Source organism: Capricornis sumatraensis, chromosome X (assembly GCF_032405125.1).
Source record: "Capricornis sumatraensis isolate serow.1 chromosome X, serow.2, whole genome shotgun sequence".
Taxonomy (NCBI): Eukaryota; Metazoa; Chordata; class Mammalia; order Artiodactyla; family Bovidae; genus Capricornis; species Capricornis sumatraensis.
The window spans coordinates 115,050,511-115,069,090 of record NC_091092.1 but is presented as its reverse complement, the minus strand read 5'-3'; the positions used below and the strand labels follow the sequence as shown (position 1 = coordinate 115,069,090).

General features: G+C 36.6%; 1 protein-coding gene across 1 annotated transcript in view; it reads left to right on the top strand.

The window, feature by feature from the left end:
- Positions 1–18,580, top strand: part of IL1RAPL1 (interleukin 1 receptor accessory protein like 1) — a 684,278-nt gene that overhangs the window by 88,642 nt on the left and 577,056 nt on the right. Inside the window, exon 3 of the mRNA XM_068963257.1 lies at positions 14,274–14,460. Coding sequence (XP_068819358.1) covers positions 14,274–14,460 — 187 coding nt within the window. The remainder of the gene's footprint in view (positions 1–14,273; positions 14,461–18,580) is intronic.

The following is an 18,580-nucleotide window of genomic DNA, read 5'->3' as shown; positions in this document are numbered from 1 at the left end:
AGGACAAGTTATTTATCCATGATCACAACCGCTTGTTGTCGGATTCCTCTGCTCTCACAAATCTTTAGTATTCATTATCACATTTTGATAAAGATGCAACCCACTTATATTTTGTTTTTAACACTTTTAATCATAACTCTAATATCACTCCATGACATTGCATTCTGCCAACCTGAGTGTATTTTATTCCTACCTTCTTTGTTGACAAGAATCCATAGTACAGTTGTCACATTCTAACCATGTTTATATTTATAAGGAAATATAAATCATTAGCCCATTTTCTTTTCCCTGAAAATGGCCTATTTTCATTCACCAAGTATAGTTATTAGATTTCTGATATTTAAACCATTTGTTCTTTTGGAGAATTGTGGGTGATTCAGATTAATGGCTCTTTTTTCAGGTCAGAAAAATGTAAAAATTGCAGTTGACTGGAATTGATACTAAAATTACCTTAAAAGAAACCAACTGTGAAATGTGCATAAATTATACAGAGTAGAAAAGTCTCTTCTCAAAAACATCTAATTCTGCTTTTAAATTAAATTAACTCACAGTTTAATTTTCTCCCCCGCCCCTTTGTTTTAGATATACAAAGGAAAGGCTTTCCTCATAGATAGGAAAATGCAAAAGCACCCTTATTTATTAAATGGGCCAAGTTTAGAGGTGTTATATGTAATATTTGCAAATATGTAATTTGTTTACCTCTTTTTTTTTACCTCCTGGGTGACTTTTAGCAATTTATGTGTAATGTAGATTAAATACTCATATATTTGTTTCCTAAACTACTATATTAGCCAAGATCTAGTCAGTTAAAGCAAGTTCATTATAAACAGTTCAGTAGGGATAATTTAATGTGGGAAACGGGTTATAAATGTGTGAGAAGTGCTGAAATGGTGGGACATAGGCAATCCAGGGATTAGCAACCACCCCTATATATGAAGGGAAAAAGAGAGAAAGGAATTGGTGTTATCAGACCCAGAAGCTGAAACAACACATCCTGTCTTGAAAGAAATCCAACCTGAAAGTCAGTTGGCATGAGAGCCTGGGACATGGGGAACATATTTATGGGACAAAGTGGTAAACAAGGTGGATAAGACTCCCTTTCTTGTGGAAGAGAAAATAAAAATAAAGTCAGGAAAAATATAAATTAATGATCATTGATAGGATAAATATAATACAGAGTGGTATACTAAAGAATTATAAGCCTTTATTGTTTTCATGGATTTTTTGTATTAATTTGGTTTTATTCAATATTGCATTGAGGTAATATTTACCTTAATTTTTGAGTTACTGGCACCCCTCACTTGCATCACAAGCTTCCCTGGTGGCTCAGTGGTAAAGAATCTGAGGAGACACAGGTTCGATCCCTGAGTGGGAGAGGTCCCCTGGAGAAGGAAATGGCAACCCATCCAGTATTCTTGCCTGGAGAATCCCATGGACAGAGGAGCCCCGAGGGCTACAGTCCATGGGGTTGCAAAGAGTCAGATATGACTTAGTGACTAAACAGCAACAACACTGACATCACACTAGTTCCATTGGGACAAAACTAACATTTCAAGGGATTTCTAGTTATTTTGCTTGAGCAACTAGGTAAATGTTGTGTCTATCAGTGATAGAGGGGAGACTAGGGTAAGAATAGATTTAAGGGTAGAAGTAAGGATTTATTTATGAGTCATATTAGATCTAAACTAATTTTTTATGATAAACAATTAGATATATAAATCTAAATTTCAGATAGAGGTCAGAGCTAAGACAAAAACATAGAGGTGGTATTTCAAGTGAAAGGGATAAATGAGATTATATAGAGGGAGATTAAATGAGATAATGCATATAAAGATTTTTTAAAAATAATAGCTTTGTTGAGATATAATTCATATAGTATATTTTTCCCATAGAAAGTATAAAATTTAAATTTTTATTGTGGTAAAATGCACTTAACATAAAATTTGCCATTTTGACCATTATTAGTTGTACAGTTTAGTGACATTAATTACATTCATACTGTTGCTCAATCATCACCACTGTCTATTTCTAGATATTTTTCATCATCCCAAATAGAAACTCTGTACCCATTAAACAGTAATCCCCAATTCCTTCCTCTCTCCCCAGCCTTATCTCTAGCAGTTTGCCTATCCTGTGGAAGTTATATAAGTGGAGTCATAGGATATTTGTCCTTTTGTGTCTTGACTTATCTCACTTAACATAATGTTTTCAAGCTTCATCCATGTTGTAACATGTGTCAGAATTTCATTCTTTTAAAGTCCAAATATCCTGTTGTATGTCTATACCATGCTTTGCTTATTCCTTCATCTTTTGGTGGACATTTACACTTTTGGGCTATCATGAGTAATGCTGTGATGAACATTATTGTACAAGTATCTGTTTATGTCTCTGCTTTCAGTTCTTTTAGGTATATGACTAGGAGTGAAATTGCTGGATCATATGGTAATTCTGTGTTTAACTTTTTGAAGAACTGCCAAACTGGTTTTCCACAGCAACTGCACCAGTTTCCGTTCCCACTAGCAATGCACAAGAGTTCCAACTTCTCCATATCTTCGTGAATTAGTATTTCATAAAGTTTTTTGCACAATGTTCTTTACCCTACCATTTTCTCTCAGTAGAGTATAAGTGCCATAGGACCAAACACTGGTTTATTCACTGCTTTATCCCCAGTTGGGCCAAGCACATAGTCTTCATTCAATAAATATTGACTGAGTGAATGAACTTTAAATGTTCAATAAGTGATATTTAATTAGCTCTTGTAGTAAAGGAGAGTTAATATATTCATTCCTGTATTATGTTGAGTGTCTCCTATTGGGCTTGATGGTTTTGTTTTGTTTCTATGAAGTGGCCTGCCTTTGCTAGGAAAAGTTTAAGAGGCAATATGCCAAAATTTACATGGAATGAAACTACCTCAAACCATAACAAGAGAAAAGGAAGTAAAAGACTTGCGACATTAGAAAGTGATGAAAAAGCAAGCAACATCTCACTTGTTATCTTCAAATTGGAGCACTAAGTTGGTGCTGTGAACAGGTAAATTCAGGGAGGTCCCTGCAATTCCTTCTTCAGAAAGTAATTCTAGTTCCATATCCATTTCCCCCAAACCTTTCTTGAGTGAGGAGTAGTTTTCCCAGATACAGATACACTGTTCGGTCTTCTTCATGTATGTAGAAGTTGAGCCACTTTATAAATATGCTAAGTTCAAAGTCACTCTTTACATGAAACTCTTGACTGTGCATTTTGGTAAACATTGTCTCTTCAAAATAACACCAGTCTCCAGAGTCTGGAAATATGCACCTCTGTCAATTTTATGGAATAGATTCAGTTTTTGTGTTTTACATGTAGTTAAATATATGATATAAATGCCCATTATAATTAAGTTTATCTACCAGTTTCACAGTTAATTTTACTTATCACTTGTATTTTTATCTTGAAGTCAAGGAAAGCCAAGCTGTTGTCAGGAAATTTTGACCTGGAAAGTGAAAATAAATAAAGCATATGACCATTATTATATTCATAAAATACTTAGAGAAGTATTAGTAGGAAAAAAATCACTGATTATAGTAACTGTTTGGTAACATTGTCCAGATTTGGTTTACATACAGTAGGGTGAAAATATGGCTTTAAATTTCAAAACATTAGGCTAACTCTGAAAAATCTATTTGTACATGGGTAAAATTTCAGCAGACTCTGGTAGTTCTCTGTCTTCTTTAAAGATCAGTATAGATTTTGTTTTACTCTGTTGAAATTTTCCCTGTAATTTTCATCATAAAATGAGGGGTGGGGTGCAGGATTAGCCGAATGTTTGAGTCCTAAGTCACCTCTTTTCCACAGCAGTCTAGGAGCAAGATTTAATAGTACAAGAGTTATTAGAGTCACTTTAGAAAAACCTCCCTGTGTGATGCTTGGAGAGAAAAAAATGGTTTGCAACTGACCCAAATGTGGCTCAAACATTTATGCTCCCCTTCTCTCATCTTTCCCTTATCTTTCAAATCAAAAAAGTCTACTATGCTAAAAAGGTCTGTTGTAGGCATGGTGGGAGGAGATTAACCAGGTTAGGGTTCATTGCCGGGAAATCTTTACAGCTGTGTTGCAATTTTTGCCTGGCTTGCAAGAGACCTTTTCCTGGCACATCCACATTCTTGACATGTGCTATGTCAAAGAAGCATACAGAGAAAGGAGGTAACAAGTATCGGGTTGGCAAAAAGTTCGATCACATTTTTCTGTACCAGCTTATGGAAAAACCCAAATGAACTTTTTGGCCAGCCCAAAAGTATGGTGGGATATAGGTGAGGATTGTTTAGAAGGCTTAAGCAAAAAGCAGTGTAAATCAGAGCTTTGTAGCCATGAACTAATAGTTCATTCAGTCGTTTAACAAATGTTTATTCAGAGTGCCTATTATATGCCTGGCACTATACAAGACACTCAGGGATGTCATTAGGCTTCTTAAGTCCTTATTCTAAATCAGCCATCACTGAACAAATTCCTATAATGTATTATTCTCCATATGTCAGGAGAAACTGGAGTGTTCAGAAAAGGAGAAAGAGTTTACGAGATTTTTTTTTTTTTTAAGTCCTTGAATCATTTAAAACTTAAGCATAGAATACCCACAGGACTCAACATTTCCACTCCTAGATACACACGCAAAAGTATTGCAAGAAGTATGTAAGGCATGTGTGCCAAGTCAGGTCCAACTCTTTGTGACCCCATGGACTGTAGCCCCTCAGTCTCCTCTGTTCATGGACTTTTCCAGCCAGGAATACTGGAGTGGGTTACCATGCTGTCCTCCAGGGAAATCTTCACCACCCAGGGATGGAGTCTGAGTCTCTTGTGTTTCCTGCATTGGCAGGCAGATTCTTTACCACTGCGCCACCTGAGAATCCCAAGACATGCAAACAAATACTTGTAGATGAATATTCATAGCAGCACTATTTTTAATAATCAAAATATGGAAGCAGGAAACTAAATATGATATATCCATACAATAGGCTATTGTTCAGCCAAAAAGAAAAGGAATGAGTTACAAATACAGATCACAATGTGAATGAACCTTGAACACCTGATGCTAAGTGAAAAAGAAAAAAGTCTCAGACACAAAAGTCCACATGTATGATTTCTTTTATATGAAATATTCCAACTAAGCAAATCCATAAGGACAGAAATGTGATTAGCGGCTGTCGGGAGACACGGGGATGGAGAAATGGAGAGTGATTGCTAATGGCTCTAGTTTCATTTTGGAGTGATGAAAATGACTTGAAACAAGATAGAGGTGATGGCTGCACAACATTATGAATGTGCTAAACGATGCTTCACTGTGCACTTGCAAATGGTTAATATTATGTTGTGTGAGTTTTGAAAAATATATGCCTTTAAGAATTCAGCCAGCATAGAGCTAACTCTCTTAATTTACCTATTACAAGAATATCTATTAACAGAGGAGACAGCAAAATAAGGGAAAACAGGTAATTACAAATTGTGATTGTTTTGAAGAAAATAAACAGAGATCAGCTGGATAGTGATAGAGGAAGTCAGTCATAGCTTCTCGGAAGAAATGTGAAAGTTACATGACCCTGAGCATACTTCCTGAGCCTCAGTTTCCTTTGGTGACATGTTTTGTATGTGTGTGTGTCTGTTTTAAATCTGTCTCTTTTTCTTCAGAAGAGATCTAGAGGTCTAGATCTAGACCTCGGGGTCTATAGTAATGAAGTTTCAAAGTTCTCCTGCCCCGGTAACAACTCAGGGGGAGAAATACTAGACTAGAATTTCATACAAGTCCTCTTCACATCTAATATTCCAGGAATACCAAGCTAGAAAGATTAAAATGATAAGATTATGTTATTCGCTTTCCATCAAAAAAGAGGGAGATAATTGTTTTAACTGTATAGTTAGCAGAAGATTGTAGATGAAGTTCAACTTACCAGTTGCATTTAGGAAAAAGAATTTCAAACAAGAAGGTACTAAGCTGGTACTTTGAAGTGAAGTGAAGTCACTCAGTCATGTCTGACTCTTTGCAACCCCATGGACAGTAGCCAACCAGGCTCCTCCGTCCATGGGATTTTCCAGGTGAGAATATTGGAGTGGGTTGCCATTTCCTTCTCCAGGGGATCTTCCCGACCCAGAGATCGAACCCGGGTCTCCTGCACTGTAGGCAGAAGTGAAGAAGTGAAGTGAAGTGAGCCACCGGGGAAGTCGCTTAAGCTGGTACTTTTAGGTCTTATCAATTGCTCCATGTTCTTATTCTTATCCTTTTACAAGGGCTGATTTCAACCACAGTTAAATCAATAGGTCCTCCAGAGCTCTTCTGAAAAGAAAACCTAATGCAAACAAATTTCACATTTTTCGTAAGTCACTGTAAGCATAGGGTGTGCTGAGAAAGATAAGATAGAGGGGCCACATGCATAGCTTCAGGCATCACTGTAAGGACTGATAGAAAAAAAAATACAGATAGAAAAATTGGAAGGCTTTAAGATTAGAAATGAATTATCAATGTATATTTAAGCCTTAACAAACTGTAAGATGTTCCTGCCACAGTCTAACGCTGACATTTTTGATTTCCAACATTTTTTTTCACAATAAGTGGTCAAAGACTACAGTGGAATCTGTAGTTTGAGGAGCCACCTTTGAGAACACTTGAGTTCTGCTCCATTCTGTAGTAACTGAACTTTCAGATTTTCCAAACCTCTGTGCTGTTTTTCAGTCCCCAAACGTTTGTAGCACTTCAAAAATACTCTCTGCTTTTGTTTTTACAAAAAAAAAAAAAAATTATGTACCAAAGATTATGACTCGAAAAAGAAGAATGTTAAACCATATAAAACATAGAAGCCTAAAGCAACTTAATGCTTTAAAAATATCGATCAAATCCCTATCTCTTTCAGCACTTCATAAAGTGGGAAGAGATTTCCAAACATTATGGAAATATTATTATTTTCCCTAGGGACCAGGAAATTAACATAATATACAGGTCAAGTGTTTAGTGGCGCCTCTGTAGAGGACATATTTAACAATCATGTTGCTGGTAATTCCGTTGGAGTGGAGAGAGACACTGAATACCATGCATTATCATGCATAGGGGGTGTGATTATAGAATAATTGAAACTGTGCTACCCTTAAGTATGGAATAACATGACTTTTATTATACTCTATAGCTAATCAGGTAATATACAAAATTTCTCTTCCCACATACCTGCCTGCACTTACCTCCTGCCTGCACTACCCAGATTTCCACACCTTGATCTGTAGCTGTGTAATACTGTCATCCTTTGAAAGATAAACTAAAAAATCTCTGGTCGCTTCCTTGCATGCCAATTCAGACTCTTTCGCTGTTTCAAAGTAGCACACTGCTAAGGAACCTGTGGAGAACTTCAGTATACTGTTTTAATTCTATTTTCTGTGTCATAGATTTACTTCTTGATTATGTCCAGAAATGTTTGTTAATCCCTAGTAGTTGCTCTGGATTTAGGCTAGCTTTCTTTCTCCCTAATAAAACATGACCCTAAGTCAGTCCTATCCAAAACTGTTCTTTTTACAAGTATGTATATACATGTAGAAAGTGTATAGTAGAAAGAGTTGATGAAACCATAATATTTCTTTAATTCCTGCTGCCTGCACCCCTTTTATTCCTTTTTAGATGTTTGAGAGTTTTAAGGACCTCACTTTTCAAAGAAACTCAAGTTAAAACGGCTTCTGCCTTTCTTCCATAGGCATCTATTCTAGAATGTAAAATAATATAAAATCGGTGCTAAAAATAGGTAGTTTTCTTTTGTTTTAAACAATGTATATATAGTTTATGTGTGCTAACCCAGCACTACTTATCTTCAGTAGTGTACAGAAGAGACCAATGAATTCGAAGTTGGGAGATATGATCCAGTCCCATTTCTGCCACCAGTTAGTAGAACTTAGATGAATCATTGACTTACTTTGAGTTTTGGGTTCCTTTGCTGTAACCTCAGGAGGTTGAAAGAAATAACTCTATCTGTGTTGTTTGTACAGTACGTTTTGTGCACTTGTGTATCCTGCAGGGTTGCCCTTGCTAGAACAAAGTAGGTTTTTAAAAAATTTCACATTAATATTTCTTCACTGGAAATGATGAGTATTAACTCTCAATTATGAACAACAATTTTGTCCACATACATGTAATATCCTGTCTCTCTACCCACTTGACAAACATTGGAACCAGCAGTCATGATTTAATTTTTGCCTAGATTGCAGCTCACCTGATAAAACAATAGAAGCTGAGTAGATATGTGCTCATGATTTTTACTGTAAATCCTGGCTGAGCACTCTTTTCCCATTTACCCCATTCCACCATATTTCCCTGACTACAGTGAACCACAGTGCCATAGCAGTCATACTGCAAATTTAATGATGACGGATGGGACTCTTTACTTTGAGAGTGTGTCATTCCCCTCAGGGGGTCATATGTTTATTAATGTGTCAAAAGTTGCTTGCTTCCTGTTAGCTCTTCTCAGTAAATAGGACTATAGCATTCATTGGATGCTGCTTTATTTTTAGCTTTTGAAACCACCTCCTGATGAACAGAAACAGTAAACAAGTATTAAAACATCGAAAGTAATTTGAAAATAGTGCTATCCTGGGGAGTCTGGAATTTCAGACATTACCAGACAGTAGTAAATCAGCAATCACCTCACAAACCTAGGGAATAAAAGACAGGAAAATAAGAATATCTAAGTGTGTTCATCTGGAGCCACTTTCTGAAAATTAGGGTTCAGTTTCATTTATAATAGAGCAAGACAGGGTGACTGAGGTGAGGAGTTTTATTTTTTATGAATTTTCTTCATTCTTGTCTAACCCAACCACATATCCCAGATGACAACATCAGGACTTATCTGTATTCTTATGCTTCACACTAATTAAACACCAAGGAACTGAAGGCATCATCATGGTGATGCTGTCTGTCTAACCTACCTTCTAAACAAACACTGTTTAGCCCTTACTGTAAAATAGAAATATAAAAAAGGAAGTAGGAAAAGGGAATCAAGTACTGATAATAAGCTCTAATATTCACTAAAAGACTGAAACTGTATTTTAAGGCTTCCCTGGTGGCTCAGACCATAAAGAATCCGCCTGCAATACAGGAGACCCAGGTCCCATCCCTGGGTCAGGAAGATCCCCCGGAGAAGGAAATGGCTACCCACTCCAGTGTTCTTGCCTGGGAAATCCCATGGACAGAGGAGCCTGGCGGACTGCAGTCCATGGGGTCTCAAAGAGTCAGACACGACTGAACGACTGAGGCCCGCACTGGCTTTATAACAAGACCATGTTTTAACATGCTTGATTCTCACAGCAGCCTATAAGGTCTTTAGTATTATTTTCTCCTTGTATAAATGATGAAATGGAAGCCTAAAGTGAAGTAACTTTCCCTATTTTCAAAAGTAATAAGCGATTGGGCTGGAATCTGAACCTCTGCAGTTGGGCTTTAGTGATCTTACTGTTGACCCAACGGCCTTGTATTTGATACAAGGAGATGTGGGAAAACCGACAACAATGTAAGTCTGAGGAGAAAGAAGACCTAAGACTCTTGAATTTAAAAGATTAATGTTGAAGGTTCAAAATTAGAATTCACTGATTTACTTCTTAGAAAAGTCTGTTCTTTAAGAATTCTACCATGTTCTACAAATATCAGTATGTTTCTTTTTTTTTTTTCATTTTCTTAAAAGTTTTTTTTTTTTCTTTTTCTTTTTACTTTATTTTACTTTACAATACTGTATAGGTTTTGCCATACATTGACATGAATCCACCACGGGTGTATATGCGTTCCCAAACATGTTTTAAGACAGTTGAATGCATCCCAAAATAGTTAATAATTTAGTAAATTATTTTTTTCTTAAAAAGAATTTTCTTAAAAGGAGCCTGAGAAGAGCATGCTTTAGTCTGTACTGGAGTGAAATTAATAAATAATGCATGAGCAATATTGCTGGCAGACCCAAAGAGGATTTTTTTTCCCTCTTGGGTGTGAAGCTCAAGCTAAAATTTAACACACTTTCTTTGCTCTCAAAGCTTTTTCTTTTTCAATATCTTCCATGCTGAAAGATTGACACTACCTTTCATATACTCATCTGAGAAAACTTCTTTATCATCTTGTATGTCTCTCTTTCCTTTGCTCCTTCACTATCACATTGATTCTATATCTTAAATATATTTTAAACATGATCCCTCCTTTTTACCTCGATGGACATTGGCTTTGTTGGAGTTGCCTTTTTTTTTTTTTTTTTCCCTGAGTAAATACAATTGCTTCCTAATTTGTCTCACTGTACTTAGTCCTCCTTCCAATCTGGTTCAATTCATTTTTTTCACTACAATCAGAAAAATCTTCCCAAAATCCAAATGTCACCATTTCCCAGCATAAAGCCCAAAGTCTTTATGGTGACTTTACAGGACTTTCAACCTGGCTTCTGCACACCTCTCCAGTTCCAATCCCTGCTGTTCTTTATCACTACCTTATAATTCAATCACACCAAATTATTTGCATTTCTTTAAACATGCCAAGTTGTTCCATGCCGTCAAGCCTTTGTGCATAGTATTCCTTGAAATAGCCTTTCTTAAAATTACTAAGACTTTAAAATTATTCACGCTTTAAGATAATCATATATGACAGTTTATCAAGTCTTTGTCTTTCTTTCTTTGGCACTCCTGTGGTGGTACCTGCCACCTTTGTAGTATTTATCACATTGAATTTCAGCTGTTTACTGTGTATCACTTCTAGATTGTGAGGGATTGGGGCAGGGAATATGTCTATCATTATAGAAAAATCCCTGAGCACCTTCTCTGAGGACATTTTTCAGGCTACTGATTGACTGTCTAATAGCTAATGGTTTCACGTATTAAGTATTGTAGACCTACTTGTAGACTACATATTATATGAAGCTAGAGAAATCTAAATTCTAATTTTTTTTGTGGAAGTTTTCTCTGCTACCCAATATAAAGCTGAATAACTAACAGTAATGGTAAACTCTGTTTTGCTCCTTTACTCTCAACACTTCTCACACCAGATGCATCTTCTTCCCACACAAGATCCTTCTTCAACCAGCTGGATGTTTAACCATTCAGTTCGATTCTGGCGCTACCTTCCTGGACTTAGTGTCGGGTCTCACAGTTAAGGGCTCAGTCCTGGGAGAGGCCAGTTGCAAGTCCACAAATTACCTACACTTCTGACTGACCAGCTGTCAATCAGAGGTCTGTGGAATGCCCTCAGATTCTGTCATTGGCTAGGATGGGTCATAGAAGTCAGAAAGTCAGTTTATTACTATTGCTGATTTATTGCAAAGTGTATTTCAAAGGATACAAATGAACAGCCAGATGAAAGAGGTGTGTAGGGCAAGGGATGAGGGAAGAGGCACAGAGGTTTGCACAAGCTCTCCCAGGCCTGCCACCGACCCAGCACTGCCTTGTGTTCACTGAAGCTGAAGCTTTAAGAGTTTTTAAAGAGCTCAGTCTCCAATGCCTGTCCCCTCCTGTCAGTGGGTGGGGCTGAAAGGCCTAACTCTGATCTCTTGGTCTATCTTGCCCCACTCAAAGTCAGCTCTTAACACAAACCCAAATGTGATCAAAAGGGACCCCTTATGAATAATACTCAGGAAAAATCACTCAAGAAATTTAAGAGTTTTAGAAGATCTATGCCAAGAAAAATACCAAGTATGTTCTTTATTATACCACAACAAATCTGGCTATTTTCTGGTCATTCTCATTGTGTCATGTTAGCATGACAAGAATAAAAAGCAGGAATCTAAATCAAGTTGCTGCTTAAACAACAAAGCATCTTGACTGAATAAGGGGGAGGACTTGGGGGTTGTGGTCCATGTACGTCAATGCAAAGCAGAGAGGAATCAACATCACTGCACACCTGTGTGTGTGTGAATCACTCATTCTTGCCCAACTCTGCGACCCCATGGACTTCTGCCAGGTACCTCTGTCCATGGAATTCTCCAAGCAAGAATACTGGAGTGTGTAGCCGTTGCCTTCTCCTGACTGAACGCCTAGGACAGGCCAAACAGGTTTTAATTCAGTATCACATTCAATACTTGGAAAAGTGTTGTCTCTGCACACCACTTGAGAGTTTCAGAGGTGCTTGGTGAGTTGCCTCAAGTTGTAAATATAACAGTAAGATTCAAGCCCAGGACTTTGATGGCCATATATATACCATCAAACACTTAACAAAAGAGTTCTCTTAAGAAAACCTTAAGTCTGATGTCTAATTCTTCTCTTTATTGTCACTGCCTGGCATAATGACTGACACATTATTAGTGTTCATTGACTGTCCAGAAGCTAAATTAGCAAACAGAAATGATGCAATTTACAAGAAAACTTCCTTTGGTCTGACTTTTTCAAAGAGATCTCTGAACACAATTTCTATTCTCATGCATTCCATTATAAACCTAATCTCGGATCCAGCAAGGAATAAATTGATGTGCTGATTTAATCAACTGATTCTGTAGAATTTGTCTATCAGGATGGTGTTGTCCTTACATAATATATTAGTATGTTTCTCCCGTCTCACAACCTGAACTTCAGTCCAAGTGGGTATGAGTCTGTAAAGACAGATTGTAACTGAGCAATACTTTTATCCAAGACTGTTTACTGCCCATAGTCATTGAAATTGTCTCCTCTTAGCAGACAACCAGTAAGTACTTTATGACTTGACCAGCCTTATCCCTGTCCTTCCATTATGATTAATAGATCCGTTACAATTTCCTATTTCTTTGTTTGGTTTACCAATTTTATTTTTAATTAATTTTTATTTAGGAAAATACATCCTCAAGGTGTGCATGCCTTCAGGGCATGTTGACCCAAAAGACAGGAAGAGAAGAGATGCCCCGCCCAATTTTGGCTCCTCTTTTTCTATGTTTTTTCTCCTCCCCCTGGGCCTGTCCTATGTAAATTGGGCTAGCCAGGACTGCTGTTTGTTCTACCTGAGGTCCTCAGGTTCTCAGAGCTTCCTTTGTTCCATTTTCATGGGCTTTTCCCTTCCTTGTCTTTTAGCCACCACCATTCTGGATGCCTTTTTCCTATTCTAACTATCTAACAAAATGAAAGTATAAAGTTCCTTGTAGATAAAGCAGGAAAAAGTGTGATTATACTAAAATGTAAAGTGTATGTCTTTAAAACATTTTTTCTGAAAAACTTAGGGTGATAGATGAGTAAAAACAAACTTACAAACAGTATGTGTTAGTTTCTTTTTATCATGAGGGTATGCAACCATATCTCGTGCAGTGTGAATTATTTCCCTAATGACCAATGAATGCCTGACTCCCTGGTGGCTCAGCAGTAAAGAACCCAACTGCAAAGCAGGAGACTTGGGTTCTATCCCTGGGTGGGGAAGATCCCCTGGAGAAGGAAATGGCATCCCACTCCAGTATTCTTGCCTGGAAAATCCCATGGACAGAGGAGCCTGGTGGTCTACAGTCCATAGGGTCTCAAAAGAGTTGGACATGACTGAGTGACTAACAACAACAATTTTTATTGGAATATAGTTGATTTACAATGTTGTGTTAGTTCCTGCCGTACAGCAAAGTGAATCAGTTATACATATACATATATCCACTCTTTTTTAGATCCCTTTCCCATAAAGATCAGTACAGAGTATTGAGTAGAGTTCCTTGTGCTATATGGTAAGTCCTTATTAGTTATCTATTTTATATATAATAGTGTGGATATATTAATCCCAATCTCCCAATTTATCCCCCTTTGGTAACCATAAGCTTGTTTTCTATAGCCGTGACTCTATTTCTGTTTTGTAAATAAGTTAATTTTTACTATTCTTTTCTAGATTACACATATAAGCGATACCATATGGTATTTGTCTTTCTTTGTCTGACTTACTTTACCCAGTAGGATAATCTCTAGGTTCATCCATGTCACTGCAAATGGTATTATTTCCTTTGTATTTATGGCTGAGTATGAGTTTACTGATTTTAGCATAATTATACCCAAACTTGATTTCTTTCTTGACCTAAATATTTTTTATTACTTTTATTTTTCTAGATAACAAAAATCTCTATTGAACATTTTTTCAAATCAAACCTGTATATATTATAAAACTTTCTTCCCAGCATATGAAAAATATATAAATGGTTTAACAGAACCAAGCATTGTTTAGCTGACAGATAAGAGCCCTGTGGAATAAACCATGATACCATACATTAATTAATCAATAAAGTTTTTATCCTTGTTTCCCTTTTTGACTGAAGTAAATGCACTCCCTTGGCATCGGTTGCTATTTGTTCACACCAGGCCACCATATTTATTCTGCTTTGTTACAGAAACTCCACTTACTGTATGAAAGTATCCATCTCACTGACAGTAGGCGAAAATGACACTGGACTCTGCTACAATTCCAAGATGAAGTACTTTGATAAAGCTGAACTTAGCAAAAGCAAGGAAATTGCCTGCCGTGACATAGAAGACTTTTTGCTACCAAGCAGAGAACCTGAAATCCTGTGGTATAAGGTATGGACTATGAATGATTTTATTGCTCATAAATAGATTCATGTGTATCTTATAGGGCAAGTTGGATAAAAAAAAAAATTTAATGGGTGTTCTGTAGTTCAGTTCTGCCTTTATAAAATACTACAGCAAATTGTGCTCATCATTGTAAGTTTTTAAACCAGTGACTTTGAAAATCCTAGTCAATATTTATATGGTAGTTCACTGTAGTAAGCTATTGTGTGAATGTTTAATTTATGCTGATAATCATTTCAATTATATTATAATCTGTGTTGATAATTTCAAGAACTGAAATATGTCAAGCATTCATTTTAAAGCACTCATATAAGCAGTCTAAAATATCCCCAAACAGCAGAGAAAGGATTGACTTGCTTCTGTGATAAAATTGTATACCAGTTTTATTGAAATATTCTGTTTAATGGAGGTACCTTTGTGCATAATCTAATCCTTTTCATATAAAAGTATACATATTTTTGAAAACCTGATGAAAATGTATAACATTATAAAAATAGTGTTAGATTAACTTTTTTTTTTTCAAAAACCAAAAGAAAATTTAGCCTTAAACAGAATAAGCAGACAATGTTCTTCCTGTCACATCATTGAGTGAACTTCAGGGTTTGAACATATTCTTTAACTAATTTATATCATAAAAGATAATTTTGTTATTGAACATACTCAGGAAAATACAGTATACAGGCTGTGAACATTTGTCTGGAATATTTTATCCATGGTTTAAAGATTCCTAGTATAAACTTTCTTTTGTCCAACTATCTAGAAATAGGAATGTAGGAAGCTGGATCTTTTACTAACTAGATTTACAAATATCAGTATACAGAATGTGAGTCCTCAGGACTGATAGCTTTTGAATTCCAAACTTGTTAGAAATGAAACAGGAAATACATCTTTCAGCTCAGTTCAGTTCAGTTGCTCAGTCGTGTCTAACTCTTTGCAACCGCATGAACCGCAGCATGCCAGGCCTCCCTATCCATCACCAACTCCCGGGGCTTACCCAAACTCATGTCCATTCAGTCGGTGATGCCATCCAACCATCTCATCCTCTGTCGTCCCCTTTTCCTCCCCTTAATCTTTCCCAGCAACAGGGTGTTTTCTTTCTTTTTTTTTTTTTTTTTTTTGGTGGTCACCTTTTTATTTATTTATTTTTAAAATTTGTATTTTTACTTTATTTTATTTTACAATACTGTATTGGTTTTGCCATACATTGACATGAATCCACCACGGGTGTACATGCGTTCCCAAACGTGAACCCCCCTCCCACCTCCCTCCCCATAACATCTCTCTGGGTCATCACCGTGCACCAGCCCCAAGCATGCTGTATCCTGCATCAGACATAGACTGGCGATTCGATTCTTACATGATAGTATACATGTTTCAATGCCATTCTCCCAAATCATCCCACCCTCTCCTTCTCCCTCTGAGTCCAAAAGTCTGTTATATACATCTGTGTCTTTCTTGATGTTGGTCTTTTCAAATGAGTCAGCTCTTCTCATCAGGTGGCCAAAGTATTGGAATTTCAGCTTCAATATCAGTCCTTCCAATGAACACCCAGAGCTGATCTCCTTTAGGATGGACTGGTTGCATCTCCTTGTAGCCTGAGACTCTCAGGAGTCTTCTCCAACACCACAGATCAAAAGCATCAATTCTTCAGTGCTCAGCTGTCTTTATAGTCCAACTCTCACATCCATACATGACCACTGGAAAAACCATAGCCTTGACTAGACGGACCTTTGTTGACAAAGTAATGTCTCTGCTTTATAATATGCTGTCTAGGTTGGTCATAACTTTCCTTCCAAGGAGTAAGCGTCTTTTAATTTCATTGCTGCAATCACCATCTGCAGTGATTTTGGAGCCCCCCAAAATAAAGTCAGCCACTGTTTCCACTGTTTCCCCATCTATTTGCCATGAAGTGATGGGCCGGATGCCATGATCTTCGTTTTCTGAATGTTGAGCTTTAAGCCAACTTTTTCACTCTCCTCTTTCACTTTCATCAAGAGGCTCTTCAGTTCCTCTTCACTTTCTGCCACAAGGGTGGTGTCATCTGCATATCTGAGGTTACTGATATTTCTCCTGGCAATCTTGATTCCAGCTTGTGCTTCTTCCAGCCCAGCATTTCTCATGATGTACTCTGCATATAAGTTAAATAAGCAGGGTGACAATATACAGCCTTGATGTACTCCTTTCCCTATTTGGAACCATTCTGTTGTTCCATGTCCAGTTCTAACTGTTGTTTCCTGACCTGCATACAGATTTCTCAAGAGGCAGGTCAGGTGGTCTGTTATGCCCATCTCTTGAAGAATTTTCCACACTTTCTTGTGATCCACACAGTCAAAGGCTTTGGCATAGTCAATAAAGCAGAAATAGATGTTTTTTGGAACTCTTGCTTTTTTGATGTTGGCAATTTGATCTCTTGTTCCTCTGCCTTTTCTAAAGCCAGCTTGAACATCTGGAATTTCACGGTTCACATATTGCTGAAGCCTGGCTTGGAGAATTTTGAGCATTACTTTACTAGCATGTGAGATGAATGCAATTGTGTAGTAGTTTGAGCGTTCTTTGGCATTGCTTTTCTTTGGGATTGGAATGAAAACTGATACATCTTTAGTAATCTTTAAAGGATTTTTCCAATATTAGCAATCCCCTTCTCCAAATGACTTACTTTCATTCTTGATTATAAACAATGGAGGATTTAGAACATCAAGGGAACTGTTGAAATAGTTGTTTACTTTTCCCTGGATTTCTGTCTTGGACAATGTTAAATACCCTTAAAATTAGCCCCATTATTTCTGTTCCTGTTTTATATGAGCTTTGCATTTTATGTGTCTTAATTGTATGAATATTTCTAATCCTTATTTTCTGAAGTTTGCTTGCTTTCCGTTGGAAGATTCTAAGCAAGCCCTGATGATTTCCTCAAAAAAGAAGGGATATTAGGAGAGTTTGACCCGGGGTCTTCAATTACAAGTATTTTTCATGTGTACATTCAATTCCTAGATATGCAGTTTCTTTGTTGTTTGCTAAGATGTTCATCCTGGAGCAGGAAATGGCAATCCACTCCAGTAGTCTTGCCTGGAAAATTCCATGGGCAGAAGAGCCTAGCAGGCTACAGTTGATGGGGTTGCAAAGAGTCGAGCACGACTGAGTACACACTTGCCCGCACAAGAAGTTGATCTTAAGAGTTACACACTTTTTGCAAATAGTACCTCAGAATTTGCTGAAATATTAGAGACTACACACATGTGCACACACACACTCCCCACACAGAGTCTTACACTCAATTTTTTAAATGACTAGCCTCATATTGGTCTTTTAGTCATGTTTCCACCATCTGCCCAATCACTGTGACCTTACGCTAGACAGACCATAACTAGTGAAGTGATGGGTGAAGATGCAGTATATCTGGAATTTAAAAAGTCTTCAGATTATTTTTCCACAGTCAATAGAACATATATGGCAAACATTTAGTGTATAATTCATGTAACCATAAGCATTTATACAACTAATATGAAGATATTAAATGTGTAGTTTGCACTGAAATAGCCAGATAATTGTGCCCCAATTACACACAGGTATTGAGATACATACTCAAAATAATGATCTGTATAAATTTGATTTGCCAATAAATTTTTAAAAAGATATGACTTCTGGATAATGTTAAAGGGTTTAAAGCTATTTTATCCTCTTTCCATTGATTTTTAATCTGGCTAGAGAAAATGAATTTCTGTTTCTCAAAAACAGAAATCTCCTGAGTCAACATCATTATAGTCCAAAACTTAAAGCAGAGACCATAATTTGGTATTAACAATGAAAATTGGTATTATGGAACTATCAAGATCTTGCATAAAAATGATGGCCATTTCTTCCAGGGATTGCAGAATATATATGCTATGAAAAAATCAAATTATTTCTATATGTGATATTAAAAGATTTAAAATATTGAATTAAAGCATTTTTCTCCATAGCTAGCTTCTTTTACTTTCCACTAAAACATTCATTTTATGTTTTATGTTATTAGTATCAAGGTATAAAAATCAAACATAAAATATTTTCTTCTAAAAGTGATGTCAAAAGTAATCTTAGTAAATGTTCCTTTTATTATATCTAATAAATCAAC